A 13779-nucleotide genomic window follows, 5' to 3' on the forward strand; every position below is an offset into this window, starting at 1 on the left:
TTGGTTTTCATTTGTTATGTGTTTATGCTTGATGTGATAATGGTTAAAGTGTTGTTGAATAATTTGATTAATAGTTGTTGTTGAAGTTCCAGATCAATTCACCTTGCCCCCCTCAATCCTATCGCGTGTTCGACAAAAGGCCCTAGAAAGGATCAAAATAGTGATATAAGAATGACCTAGGACTAATAAAGAATAAATAAATTATTCAACAATCAAATATATGAAACCTAATGTAAAAAACCAAAGAAAAGGTGGATAGGGTGTGAAACATCTAAGATTAGGTAATGATAAGAAAAAACCCTAAAAGAAGTAAAGAAATGAATGATCATACATGAGAAACATAAAAATATAAAAAAATCTTGTATGCAAGGTAAGTAATTAGAAACATTAACCTTGAAACCCTAATGAAGGGGAAGAAACCTTAAGGGAAAATTCTTTGTCATGTTAAAAATATAAGGTTAAAAAAATTTAAATAAAATTAATAGATTTTCATTATAAACTCATTAAATATATGCAATCGATTAACAAATAGCAAACCTAGTTAATTTAGAGGTGGAGCTAATAATAGAATTAAAATAAACATGATCTACTTAAATAGGGGTATAAGTGTACATAGCTCCAATATTTATGATGGATAAATAATATTGTTGTTGTTATGGAATGTTTCACCTATGATGTAAATATTTCTCTCTTTCCCGATAAATAAATTATTATTCTATAAATTTGATCAAAATTTACAGCTATTATATCAAATATTATAGTAGATAAAAGTGCATATCGTGCACTAAAAGACGTCTTATTTCATGCCACTTTGTGTTGATGTCATGGATATATGGTATCAATGTTCAATTGACTTCAAAAAGTGCACTATTTGACCTAAATTTGTAGTCATCTCTAGATTTGTTTTATGTCTTCAATTATAAAACAAAATTGATCAATTTTTATAACGTTTTACCATACTATACTAGGTCATGTATACACTACTATCACTTCTATAAAACCATATTTGATCCAAATTTCTCACTTCTCATACTAAATTTTCAAGAATATGATCACAATCAATTGACATTGAAACTCTTTATATTAATATCTAAACCTTAAAAACATCTGAAATCATTTTTTTCATTCAAAATTAACATCATAATACATCTCACAGTAAACTATAATTACTTCAATTTAAAAAATCTTAATCTCGATTACATCAACATTTTGCATTCTCTCCTGGACATGTTTTAACTTCTTTACTATAGGATGTTTTTATTAGCTTACAAATGGTTTCAAACCATTAGACCCGTCCATGGAATGGTTGCTTCCACTATCAATTGTTACCTGCCTAAGTGAGATGATATTTTGACGATCCAGCTTTGTAGAAAGTGCTGAGACGATGAGGGCTCCAGTTTTTAGTAGCCTCAAAAACTGCAAGAAACAAACTATTTTATAATGCTCACAGCCTGGCCAGCTGTACGCGGAACACGCTCTTCTAGCTGGACCTTCAAGTGCCAATCTGCCACATGCAATCTTCGTTTCTTTTTGCTAACACCAAATCTACCGTCACTATTATAATACACAGGCGTTCTCCGACCCATCAACTTTCCTGTTACTTTCCCTTCTTTCCTCTTTTCCTTAGCTGAGACTGCTTCATACCTATTTATATCTATCCCAGGGATCTTCATCAGCCATCATTCTACGCTTTACTCATTATTAATATGGAAACATCCAGCGCTGATCACAGAAATCCCTGATTCTCCGGAGCTGTTTCCATTTTCTGCAGATCGCTCTGTTCTCTTTGAGCTGTTTCTATTTTCTGCATTCTATTCTCATCTGTTTCTATTCTTTGTAACGATGGTTATTTAAAACCTCTTGACCCAATGTTCTGAATATAGTAGAATACGTAAAGTATTTTCTGTCTTCACATCTCTTATCTCAACGGAAGTATACACTTGATCTTCTCAAGAAGACAAAGATGGACGGTGCAAAACCGGTTCGCACTCCTATTTGCAGCTAAGAAAAGTTGTCTAAATTCATCGGCTCTGCCTTCAGCGATCCAACTCTATACAGGAGTGTTGTTGGTGCTCTTCAGTATCTCACCCTTACGAGACCAGATATTGCCTTCGCTGTCAATAAGGTATGCCAATTTATGCAACAGCCCACTGATGATCATTGGAATGCTGTCAAGCGTATCCTGCGGTACCTAAAGGAAACTCTCTCTTATGGACTGCAACTCAGCAAGTCTAGCCCTCTCACTCTTAATGCCTTTTCTGACTCAGATTGGGCTGGCTGCCCCGATGACCGTCGTTCTACTAGCGGTTACTGCATCTTCGTTGGCCCAAATCTGATTTCATGGAGTGCTCGAAAACAAAAGACTGTCTCAAGGTCTAGTACTGAAGCTGAATGTAGACGAGCTGCCATAGCCACTGCTGAGCTAATTTGGATTCAATCCCTCCTCTCTGAACTTGGATATTCTCCCCCTACTCCCCCTATTCTATGGTGTGACAATCTTGGTGCTACGTACCTCACGGCTAATTCAGTCTTTCATGCACGGACTAAGCACATTGAGATTGATTATCATTTCGTTCGTGAGAAAGTTGCTAAAAGAAGAGCCAAAGAATCTCACTCCCCCATATTCACCACTAACAAAAAATTGAAAAACTAAAACTAGGCCAAGACTAAAAATGGCCACATTTTTCAGCCAAAAGAGAAAACACAAAAACCCTTTCACAAAAATAGAGACAACACCACCCGAATAAAATAAACAAAGAAAAACAGGGGGGAAATATCTCCTAACCAGCCTCTAAAATTGAATACCACAAAAGATAGGGTAAACACAAAAGATAGGAAGAATGGGGTCATAGCCTCCAAAATATACCTCCAAGCAGGCCTGGAATTTGACGGCCACCCCTACCTGTCATATACTTTTTTATGACGGTTTAGTAATTTTAATGCCTTTCATTTTACGTTTTTTAAAAAATGTTAAGTGTCAATTTTTTTTTAATTTGTGAATAGTTTAATATAAATTCTTTAAGCTTCATAGAATTGAAGTTCCAATAAAATTCAATTGAGGTGAAAAGAAATAATTCCATAAAAAAAAGTAAAACTTTGAAAAACAATGATAAATTAGTAATGCACTTAAAAAATTTTAAATTTACTTGTAAGTTTCTAAATTCAACCCAAAAGTCTTGTATTATAAAAATAGAAACCATTTTAGATTTTTTTATTACAATATTTAAAAAAATTAGAAATGATTATATCTTATCATTTCAATTGTTAGAAGTTTCTATATTGATATTTAAGACAATCTTTAAAAAATATTAAAAACTAAATTGACAAAGTTTCTAAATTTATATAAGAAAAACATACTAAAAATTCATATAAAAATAATATAAAATTAGAAATAATTATATCTTAATCATACCATTTTAAAATATTCTAAATAAATTCATATATTTATAATAAACATTGTAAAATAATATATATCAATATATATTACCTATTATAATATTTTACGGCTTATTAATAATTTTATGTGTCATATATACGGTTTGTGGAAAAAATAGCATGTCGATACTTACGGTCCACTAATTTTATTAGTTGTAATATACGGTCTAAAAGTGCAAAAACGGCCATATAGCCTGTCAAATTCCAGGCCTGCCTCCAAGGACGGACAAGATAGTCCAAAAATGAACCATGAAAGTCATGCCCACAATCAGCATCGAAAGATTTGACAGAGAGATCCCAACTCAGGGAAAGGGCATAGAGAGGAACCCCCCACCTCCACGAGCAAAACCATGGCCTCTCTAGGGCACAAAAGGTCAAAACCATGCAAACCCACTATTGGTCAAGGGCATTTGAAGCAGAAACCACAATAAGATGGAAACCATGATGCTAAGAAAGAGCCGCAAACATATATAAATCTAATGAAATATATTATTAAATATATATGGAAACTGTGATGCTAAGGGCTGCAAACATATATTTATTTTTAAATATATTATTAAATCTAATGAAATATATAATAAAATTATGTTCATTATTACATATTATATGAAATATAATACATGCCATTACTTTAAAATATTATTACATAATATTTTATTAAATAATGATATTAAAATTAAACATAAATATAATATAATATATATAATATCTACATATTTTATAGAATAATAGTAATATTAATATATTATATAATATTTTCTTATTACTTTTAAGGATGTGTACACTCTATTTTAATAATAATTTGGATAATTCACTCTCCAATTGTTGGACTTACTTAGGCTCTTTCTTGCATTTCAATTTTTGATTATATTTTCAAAATTTAATGCACCTCCTTTATTTCTCATTCTTGCCCCCTCTATCTCTATCTTCCCATCTCTCCCTCTCCCTTTTTATCTATATATCCAATCAATAACTACATGTCTATAATTCAAGTTTAGTTCCAAACTATAAATCTTGTGACTACAAACATAAATTTATAGGCATTTTATGGGTCATTTCTACCATTCTATCTATTCAACTATCTCTCCCTCTCTCCCCCTTTCCTCTCTCCCCCTCCCTCTCCTCCTCTCTCAATCACTCTATTTTTCCCTCCATCTCTCAAACTCTATATCTCTATATCTCTATATCGCTAATTCTATCTATCTTCCCCTCACTCATCTCTATATCTTTCTATCTATATCCTTTTGTACCTCTATCTCACTATCTCATTTTATATCCTTCTCTATCTCTATGCATTTCCCTCTATCTATATCTTTTCATCTATTCCTCTCTCTCTCACTCTCTCTCTCTCTACCTCTCTCCCCCTTTTCTTTCTCTATCTCTCTCTCTCTACCCATCTCTCTCCCACTTCCCTCTCTCTCTCCTCTTCTCTCTGCCTCTTTTGCATGTCCATATCCATGTATCTCTTATCTATCTCCATATCTCCCTTCCTTACGCCCTCCCTAAACCCATATCTATTTCTCCATCTCTTCATCTCTCTCCCTCCCTTTCTTCCTCTATCATTACTCCATTTCTATGTCCATCTCTCATACTCTATATCTATATATCTCAATTTCTCTCTATCTCCCTCTCACTACTCTATATATTCACTATCCATATCATTCACTACTCTTTATATTTTTCCTATCCCTCTCTTTCTCTATATATTATCCTCTATCTACATCTCTCCCCCTCTTCCTTTCCCATTTCTCACCCCCTCCCTCCTTCGTCTATCTCTCTCTCCCTCTCGCTCTCCTCTACCCATCTCTCTTCCTCTCTCCCACCTCTTCTATCTCCCTCTTCTACTTATCACTCTTTCTTTATCGCTATATTTCTCCGCACATCTCCCTTCTTCTCTCCCTCTCTATCCCCTAACTATCTCTTTGTCTCTCTACTTTTCTCTTCCCATATATCTCTCTTTGTACCCTCCCATTTATCTCTGCCTCTCCCTTTTCCTCTCTCATTCTCTCTATCTCCCATTATTTCTCTTTTTCTCTCTCCTCTTCCTAGACTTCTATATCTACATCTCTTTCCTCTCTACTTCTATATCTCCTTATTTCTTTGTCCATGTCTTCTTCTATCTCTATCGCATTATCTATCCATCTCTCTCTAGCTAAATGTCTCTCCCTCTCCGAGCCACATTTCGTAATTTATAAATTTTGTTTCAATCATCATTGGATCTCTATATCCCTATCTCCATATCTCTCTCGCACACTCTTACACACATACCCCCTATTTATTCCTTCCTATCTCTATCTCAATATCTCTCTCTCACCCACACATATGCATGAGCACTCCCTATTTTTGCTTCCTTATCTCCATCTCCCTCTCCATCTCCCCACTCTATTTGTTTGTCTCTCTATTTGTCTCTTTGTCTTTCCTTCCCCCCTCTATATCTCCCTATATCTTGACCTCTAAATCACTCAATCTCATCATAGACATATCTATATATATATCTCTACCTCTCCCTCTTCCTCTATATCTCTTTATCTCACCCAATCTATCTTCCTGTATCTATCTTTATCTCTCCAACCCTCTCTATCTCTCTATTTATTTATGTCCCTCTTCATCGCTACCTCTATCTTCCTATTCCCTCCTCTATCTCTAGACATGTCTCCCTCTATCTATAAATCCATCTCCCTCCCTCTCTCTCTCCCTCTCTCTCTCCCTCTCCCTCTTCCTAGATCTCTATATCTATATATATTTTCCCTTCTATCTCCGTCTCTCCATTTTTCTTCTTTAATCTCTCCCCCTATCTCCATATCATTATCTATACCCTTATATTTCTCTATATATATATCACTTACTGTCCCTATCTTTATCTTTCTACATCTCCCTCACTAAACCCCTATTTATATATCAATCTCTTCCATCTGTCTATATCCATGTCTCCTCTTTCTCTTTATCCCCTATCTTTATCTCTATCTCCCTCTCTATCTATATCCCCAATCTCTATCTCCTTACCTCTCTCTCTCTCTCTCTCTCTCTCTCTCTCTCTCTCTCTCTCTCTCTCTCTCTCTCTCTCTCTCTCTCTCTCTCTCTCTCTCTCTCTCTCTCTCTCTCTCTCTCTCTCTCTCTCTCTTTTGAGATGCTTCCCATCTTAGTATGCAAAACATAGACCAAAAAATTTATGATTAGCTTTCCACACCTTTTTGATGTACCCATTGCACACTAGGGTGCAATTGCTAGTTTAATACCACTTGTAGATATGAATTCTCCCTTTTTTTCATATTTGATTAGATAAATATTATACTAATAATTTATGTATTAGCATTCGCGGTCCATCCTATAGTATGATGGTTAAGTGGTTGCATTATTAATGGTGCAACTTATGCCTTTGATGGGCTATCAATGTGGATGTCTTGCTAGTGATAGGAGAATTAAGGTAGACATGAAACAAGATGGAGGATGTGGAGGTATATCAGCTAGCCATTAATGCCAAATGTAGATGTGTAGGAGGAGGTGTGTGTTGGTGGTGGAGAAGAGACAAGGCAGAGAAATGGATGGCTAGGGCAAAGATGGACGGTCAGTGTTAATGTTAGGGATGAGGCCTCTCATTTGTGGCCTCACTTAGAGCTTGGGCCAATTCTATTGATGGAGGAGAGACAAGGAGGAAAGATGGACGGCTAGGGAAAAGGTGGACGATCAAGTGTTAATGTCAAGGATGAGGCCCCTCATTTGTGGCCCCACCTAGAGCTAGGGCTAGTGTTGATGGTGGAGGAGAAACAAGGAGGAGAAATGGATGGCCAAGGCATAGGTGGGCGTGTTAATGTCAAGGTTGAGGCCCCTCATTTGTGACCTCACCTAGAAATGGGGCTAGCATTAAAATCTTACTGCCTTAACTGATCAAAAAATTTATTTAATATATTTATATAATAGATCAAGAAAATTTCCTATAATATATTTTTTATGTATTCACTTTCATGTCATTTAAAGATATAAACTTTTTGTTATTATTATATATATTTAATTTTGGAATCATTATTAACGTATGTAATTATTATATAAACCTAGAGGAAAGTAGCTATTGGTATTCGAACCTAAATCTCTCACAAACCAACAACTTTGGTGACTGTTTTACACGCACTCATTTATATACAAATAAAAATGACATTTTATCAACTTTTTTCCAATTATAATTTAAAGGTAACCTCTTCCTCTAAAAATAGGGATGACGACACAATTTTAAGTAGCAATCACAACTACGTCGCAACCTTAATATTCATTCCTTTGTAATGAGTACACATGGGATTCTTACACAAAGTGGGTACGTTTTATTTGATTTCAAGTGATCGCAGTTCGTGATATCCCAGTCTAGTTATTGCAATCTCAAACGAATTGATAGAATTCAATGATAGAAAAATTAAAGAATATTTGATAGATCTCAATGCTATGCTCTGTCAACTAAGACTTTATTTAGTTTTTTTGTTCAATTAACTCTCTGGATGGTGCATTCTGCAGGAAGGCCCTACAGAAACCTTTTTCTGTCCAAGCAGTAATCATAAATCATGTAATTCTTGAGCACCCATTTCAGTTTCTGTTCCTGACTGAAATCCAAGGCCGCCTGACTCCACCATGAATTTGCAGAGCAAACAGAAGACTTTGTGCACACCTATGCATTAAAATTGTGGAAAGAGGCATCGAAGGGTGCTTTTCTCCAATCAGTCTTCATTGCCCCGCCTCTGGTTGCCCAATCGTCTGTGTACCACGAGCTCGAATATATTCTCATTGCTTGATTCTTCGGATATGCAACACCCAACTTCTTGTTGTTCTCGAACACTCTCACCGGTGTTCCATCCACGGAGAATCTGCACAATACGACCACCATGATATATTAGAACTATAGATAATTATATCCATAAAATTACGAGTAATGCTTGTATTACATACATAATAATTTGTTGAGGATTCCAGAGTAGAGAGTAAGTGTGAAAATCGGCGGTGTGATCAAACCAGAGGTTAAATTGTTGTTCCCGATTGCCCTGGCCTTGAGAGTAAACATTTGTGTGCATAACGTAGGGATCTCCAGACAGGTTTCCCAAAAACTCGAAGTGAATTTCATCGTGGTTATTGCCTTGGGACGAAAGCTGCACCAAATATTTCAACACATGAATTTATCTGCCATGCTCAGCTAAGAAGGATAATATGTCCTATGTCATTACTAATATGAATACTATGATATATTAAGCGGACTTACATAGTATGTCGTTATAGTGCCTGCCGAGTTACCAGGAACCAACTTGATTTGCATATCGATGTTTTCGAACAGGTATTCCTTCTTGGATTGAAATCCCGAGCCTATCATATAACATCTAAATTAAGGTTCGACATAGAATTTGAATTATATACAATAAGGAAAGGATGATATGAGTAGAAAAATATGGTTTTTCGTTATACCTGAGGATCGGTCGAGAGTAAGCTACAACTGTTGCCCTTTGTTGAGTATATTAGCGCGATCACTACCCCATGTGATATCAAAATCGTTATAAAAATTTGCTGAAACATGGTGGGAGATTGAGACCATAAATATGAGGAAAAGCACGAGGAGGGCCATTGATAACAGAGTTGAAATGAGAAAGTCGAATTTAGGTAAGGTGTTAAGAAGATAGTGGATTTGTGATGGCTGAAAGCTACCAATCGCTTGTATATATATAGTACAAAAGTATGAATGAGTTGTCACGCCTTGGGGTTTATTTGGGTACGTGCAAGGTTTGGCTTTACAGGGATAACAATCTGGATTTTTTTTCTGGGGCCGGCTCATTTGTCTGGAAGCTCCCTTTTATCCTCATCTTTTCAACGTTTTGATACCAGAGCTCACATCCCATGATAATTGTAAGAGAAAGTGTTTTCTAGCTGTATTTTAGCTGCTTCATGTAAATTTCAGGTTGTTAAAGACACACAACTCCATGGCACGTTGTAGTCTCATGATTACCGAGAATTGATTAATGGAGAACAACTTGCAATAGATTTGAGCGATCAGAAACAAGTTGCAATTGATTTGGTCAAAGGTCTATTTTGAACAACACGCTCCTATTTGAGAAGGGAAAGGGAAGGGGCATGGGGCTTTCGTTATACCTACAACACTAAAAGTTATTTTTCTTTTCCCTCTAGGGTGGGGAAGGGGCTTGGGGTTTTCGTTATACACTAAAAGTTATTTTCCTTCTTTCTGAGGTGGCAAGTTGGTATCTAAAAATTTTACCAGCAATTTAATTCTAGTCTATTTTATGAATTTAACTGTAAGTATTTTATTAATTAAAAATTATTTATATAAAGAGAGAGGGGGTGGATGGATACAAGATTATACTCTAGGGTAAAAAAGTAGAATTCAAAATAAAACATAACAATAACAAAAAAATTAAGTGAAAAACAGTAATAGTTTTAATCCATTTTCGATAATACTTTGAAGATTTTTCTTTCCACTATAATATTTTTAACTATACTTAAATCAAATGTTGTTTTGATAGCTATAATCAACAATGTCAAATAATATATTTTTAAGAAAATCTAAAATTCTTCAAGAGGCTATCAAATTTTAATTAGAATAATAAACCTTATAAAAGTTGTGCTATTCTTAATGATTACCTTATGTAGTGATATAGTATAGTATTTATATTAATATTTAGTCTTTTAAATAAGTAATATTAAATTAAGCTATCAAAAATTATAATTATATTATAGGTAAAACAAAAAAATAATTAGGCATGGGCTGAGTTTGGAACTTTTATAATGTTTGTTCAATTTAATTTATAATGTGCTTCTTTAATGCTAAACTTCTTAGTTTACCAATTAAAATAAATAATATTTAAAAATTAATAAAAAATATCATATTATGAAAATAATAACATGTGTACATTAGGGTTGCATTTTGAGAAATAGATCATTTTTTTAATACTTTTGTCTTTTGTGGTCCCTTTAATTTTGATTTTATGTTCTCCTTCAATTTTATTCTGTATGGATTACATTAAAATGAAGTGCATTCTATCGATGACTATATTCCTATTATTAATTTCTCACAATGATGTCTCTACCAAAAACCTAACTCTACATCTAAAAAATATTATTATGTTTTGATTAATAAAAAGCAAGATAGGCCTGCACCATTACATAAATGCTAAAAGTGCTACGTAGGGCACATGAGACATGCACACCAAGCAAAAACACAAAAGAGGCAAAACCTTTTTCGAAAAGAGGCTTTTGACCATAACCCCAACTAGTGGAAACAATGTCCCAAACACAGGAAATCACCTAATGAAAATGGAGGGGGTTAGGAGTGTGCCCCAAACCATCCTCTTGAAAAACCCCCTTAAACTAAGAGCAAACTAGCCAAGGGATAAAAAAATCAAAAGCAAATTTGAAAGACATTCTACAACCTTTTATGATTAGGGATACTAGAGAACATTGATCTGGAGACACCCACGAACCTAGTAAAAATAGAAACTCCTAGCCATTCTATAGCAGTAACAAGAAAAGACATCATGGAATGGACTAGCACAAACAAACACAAGGGGTTTTGAAAGGCACCCCAGAACCTTTTTCATGATGAGTAGCCTGCTAACAAAACATCAAGGGTCACCTCAATAGACAAGCTGTCAACAAAAATATTGGCAGACAAATCCCCAGACAGAAAAAATATAGGGTAGAGACCCTAGCCTTCAACCCAGTGACAAGAAGATCTCAACTCAATCGCCAATCTAGAAGTTCTAAGCTAATTGATCCAAACATGCCCACTACATGACGAGGGTAGTAGAAGACAAAAGCAAAAATTGTCAAAAATAACATCTTCTGAAATAAGAAAGAGTCTAGTGCCATCGCGAGGATGACAAAAATAGAGCCCTCTCTGGTTAAACTCCCATAGGGTAACCAACCCTCAGCACTCCTCTGGAAACCACCCGCCACAACATGGGAAGAATTGCCTCCAAGAAGAACACTATCATTCTCAAAAAATACCAAATTCGACCCCCAAAAAAAGCCATCAGCAAAATAATATTTAAATAACAAAACACCTTCAAGGCCCATCTCCATAGGAACACTAAAAGAAGTAGAGTAAACATCATGTCAATTACCCTTCCCAACTAGGAGAGGAGTCCCAAGAGGAAGTCTTAGAGAGAGGAAGGAAAAGCTACCCCACTCCAGAGAACCTCAACACCACAGGAAACCATCCATCCTAGCACAAAATCCCACCTCCATACGATCAGTACTGAGCAGGGGAGCCCAATGCAGCACGCAACCCACCAACAAGAACCAACCCCAAACGAAGTTGCTCCACCAATGAGTGAGAGAAAATTAGGCACACTCAGCCCTGAATAGAATCTAAAATCCCCAATCAACAAAAGCAAAGAGAAGACCACATAGGGGCACACATTAAACACCATAGAATGAAGGGTTGTCACCAAAAACAGACCCTACAAAGTAGGCCCAACCACCAGAGACTCTCGACACCCACCAAACTTAGGAAGCAAGGCAAAGAGATGAATAGAAACCCTGCACCCACCAACGACTCTCCTTGCATACTGTCAAGAAAGATTCACTGATTATAGGAAAAGGAAAAACAAGGGCCCAATCCAATAGGGAAGAAAACCATCATCTATTAGGGGCCACTTCCTAACCAATGACCCAACATGAAATAAGCATAAGGGAGGCACGATATGAGTAGATATCGAGACCCCAGAAAGCGAAAGGGACGTAATGTCTCTCCAAGCAGAAAACCAAACAAGGAGCACTGAAAGAGCTACAACCACTATCCAAGAAAAAACCAAGCTACTAGCCACCTAAATCCCCTAACCATCCTCATCGTCGCCCTCACCTCCATCCTCTACATCGTACCCTGAAGAACCTACACCTCTAGAAACCCTAACACTCCTCGCTCCTCCTTGCTCCATTGAATCTTGGTGTACTAGTTCATTTCTTATAAATACTATTATGTTTTTCATTGTAATGATGAGAATTAAATTTTGATTATAAAATATTTGATTCACCAACTTGTCATTGAGCCAATCTACTTTTAGCACATACTTAGAGATATATTTGCAATGTGATAGATATTGACTCCATTATGATTGTCAATCAAACAAGGGGAGGTTTACACTATGTGGTTTAGCATAGAAGCAAGAAGACTACAATTTCTAGAAATGGGGTTTTCCTTTGGGTGTTAAAAGCCCAATTTCATTCCCTTTCACAGTGGAAAATCTATCCACTTTGCCTCTATTTTAAATAAAAGGCTATACATTCCTTGATTTAGAAGCTTTCCCTCATTCTATAGTTGCTTAGATAAAAAATAATAATTAATTGCTCCTATTTTAACCCTTCTATAGTTTTCGACGATTGAGAGGACACAAAACTAACAAAAATAGAGTTCTTGGTTACATTAACTTAAAAAATTTATAAATTGTAATCTTAATTTGACAAATAATTTGGAATGGATAAATCCAATGTAATATTTTGTGAATTATTGTATTTTTGTGAATTATTGTTATTTACAAATTTTGTAAGCAATGCTAAATTTACCCTTACCCCTTCAATTTAAGTGCTTAACATCCCTCCGGGCTAAGGCTCTGAAGTATTACCGTGCCCGTTTCAATAACATAAATTATTTTGATGTGATGGTATTGAGCAGATTTTCTTTGGATGGAACTCCCGTGAGAGTGTTTAAGAACAACGAGAATGTGGGTGTGGCGTATCCAAAGAATCAAGGCATGAGAATATATTCGAGTCTGTGGAACACAGACGATTGGGCAACTAGAGGTGGGCTTGTGAAGATAGACTGGAGCAAAGCCCTCTTCGTCGCCTCATACCAGAGTTTTAATGCACAGGTGTGCAGTACTTCTTCCTCTGACTGCTCTGCAAATGCATGGTACAATCAAGCAGCATTGGATTCGGGTGAGCAGCAGCAACTTGAATGGGTGCGCAAGAACTATATGGTATATGATTACTGTTCTGACACCAAAAGTTTTCCACTGGGCCTTCCTACTGAATGCACCCGTTAGACATCAAACGCTGAGTCAATCAACTCTACCTTCGAACAGGAAATTTTTCCCTCCTCTTTAATTGTACAATATTCACACTCTTTCATTCTTTTAACTTTCCCACAATTTCAATGTATTATTTCTTTCAACATGGAATAAAAGAAGGCTTCACACCTTTGGTAGATTATGTGGATGTAAAATCTTATATGAACAAATGCACACGAGTGCCCACCTGATTCCGTCCAGTAATTTCGGTTCTATTTCATAATCATGAATGCTTAGATTTATTTCTCATTTATTTCTTTTATAATCCCTCTCATTCCAAGACAATATCAATCAATGA

The 13779-nt window shown here is 35.6% G+C and overlaps 1 protein-coding gene and 1 pseudogene across 1 annotated transcript; one reads left to right on the top strand and one right to left on the bottom strand.

Moving 5' to 3' along the window:
- Window positions 1–7695: 7695 nt before the first annotated feature.
- On the bottom strand, window positions 7696–9077 carry LOC131057088 (xyloglucan endotransglucosylase protein 1-like; annotated as a pseudogene).
- Window positions 9078–12965: 3888 nt separating this feature from the next.
- On the top strand, window positions 12966–13457 carry LOC131871099 (xyloglucan endotransglucosylase protein 1-like). Its single transcript, XM_059215916.1, has one exon. It carries the CDS (start codon window positions 12966–12968, stop codon window positions 13455–13457), a length of 492 nt encoding a protein of 163 aa, XP_059071899.1.
- Window positions 13458–13779: the final 322 nt, after the last annotated feature.

This window comes from Cryptomeria japonica, unplaced genomic scaffold, assembly GCF_030272615.1.
Source record: "Cryptomeria japonica unplaced genomic scaffold, Sugi_1.0 HiC_scaffold_370, whole genome shotgun sequence".
NCBI lineage: Eukaryota > Viridiplantae > Streptophyta > Pinopsida > Cupressales > Cupressaceae > Cryptomeria > Cryptomeria japonica.

Coding starts and splice junctions, on each gene's coding strand:
- LOC131871099 (XM_059215916.1), top strand. CDS start 12,966: ATGCTAAATTTACCCTTACCCCTTCAATTTAAGTGCTTAACATCCCTC.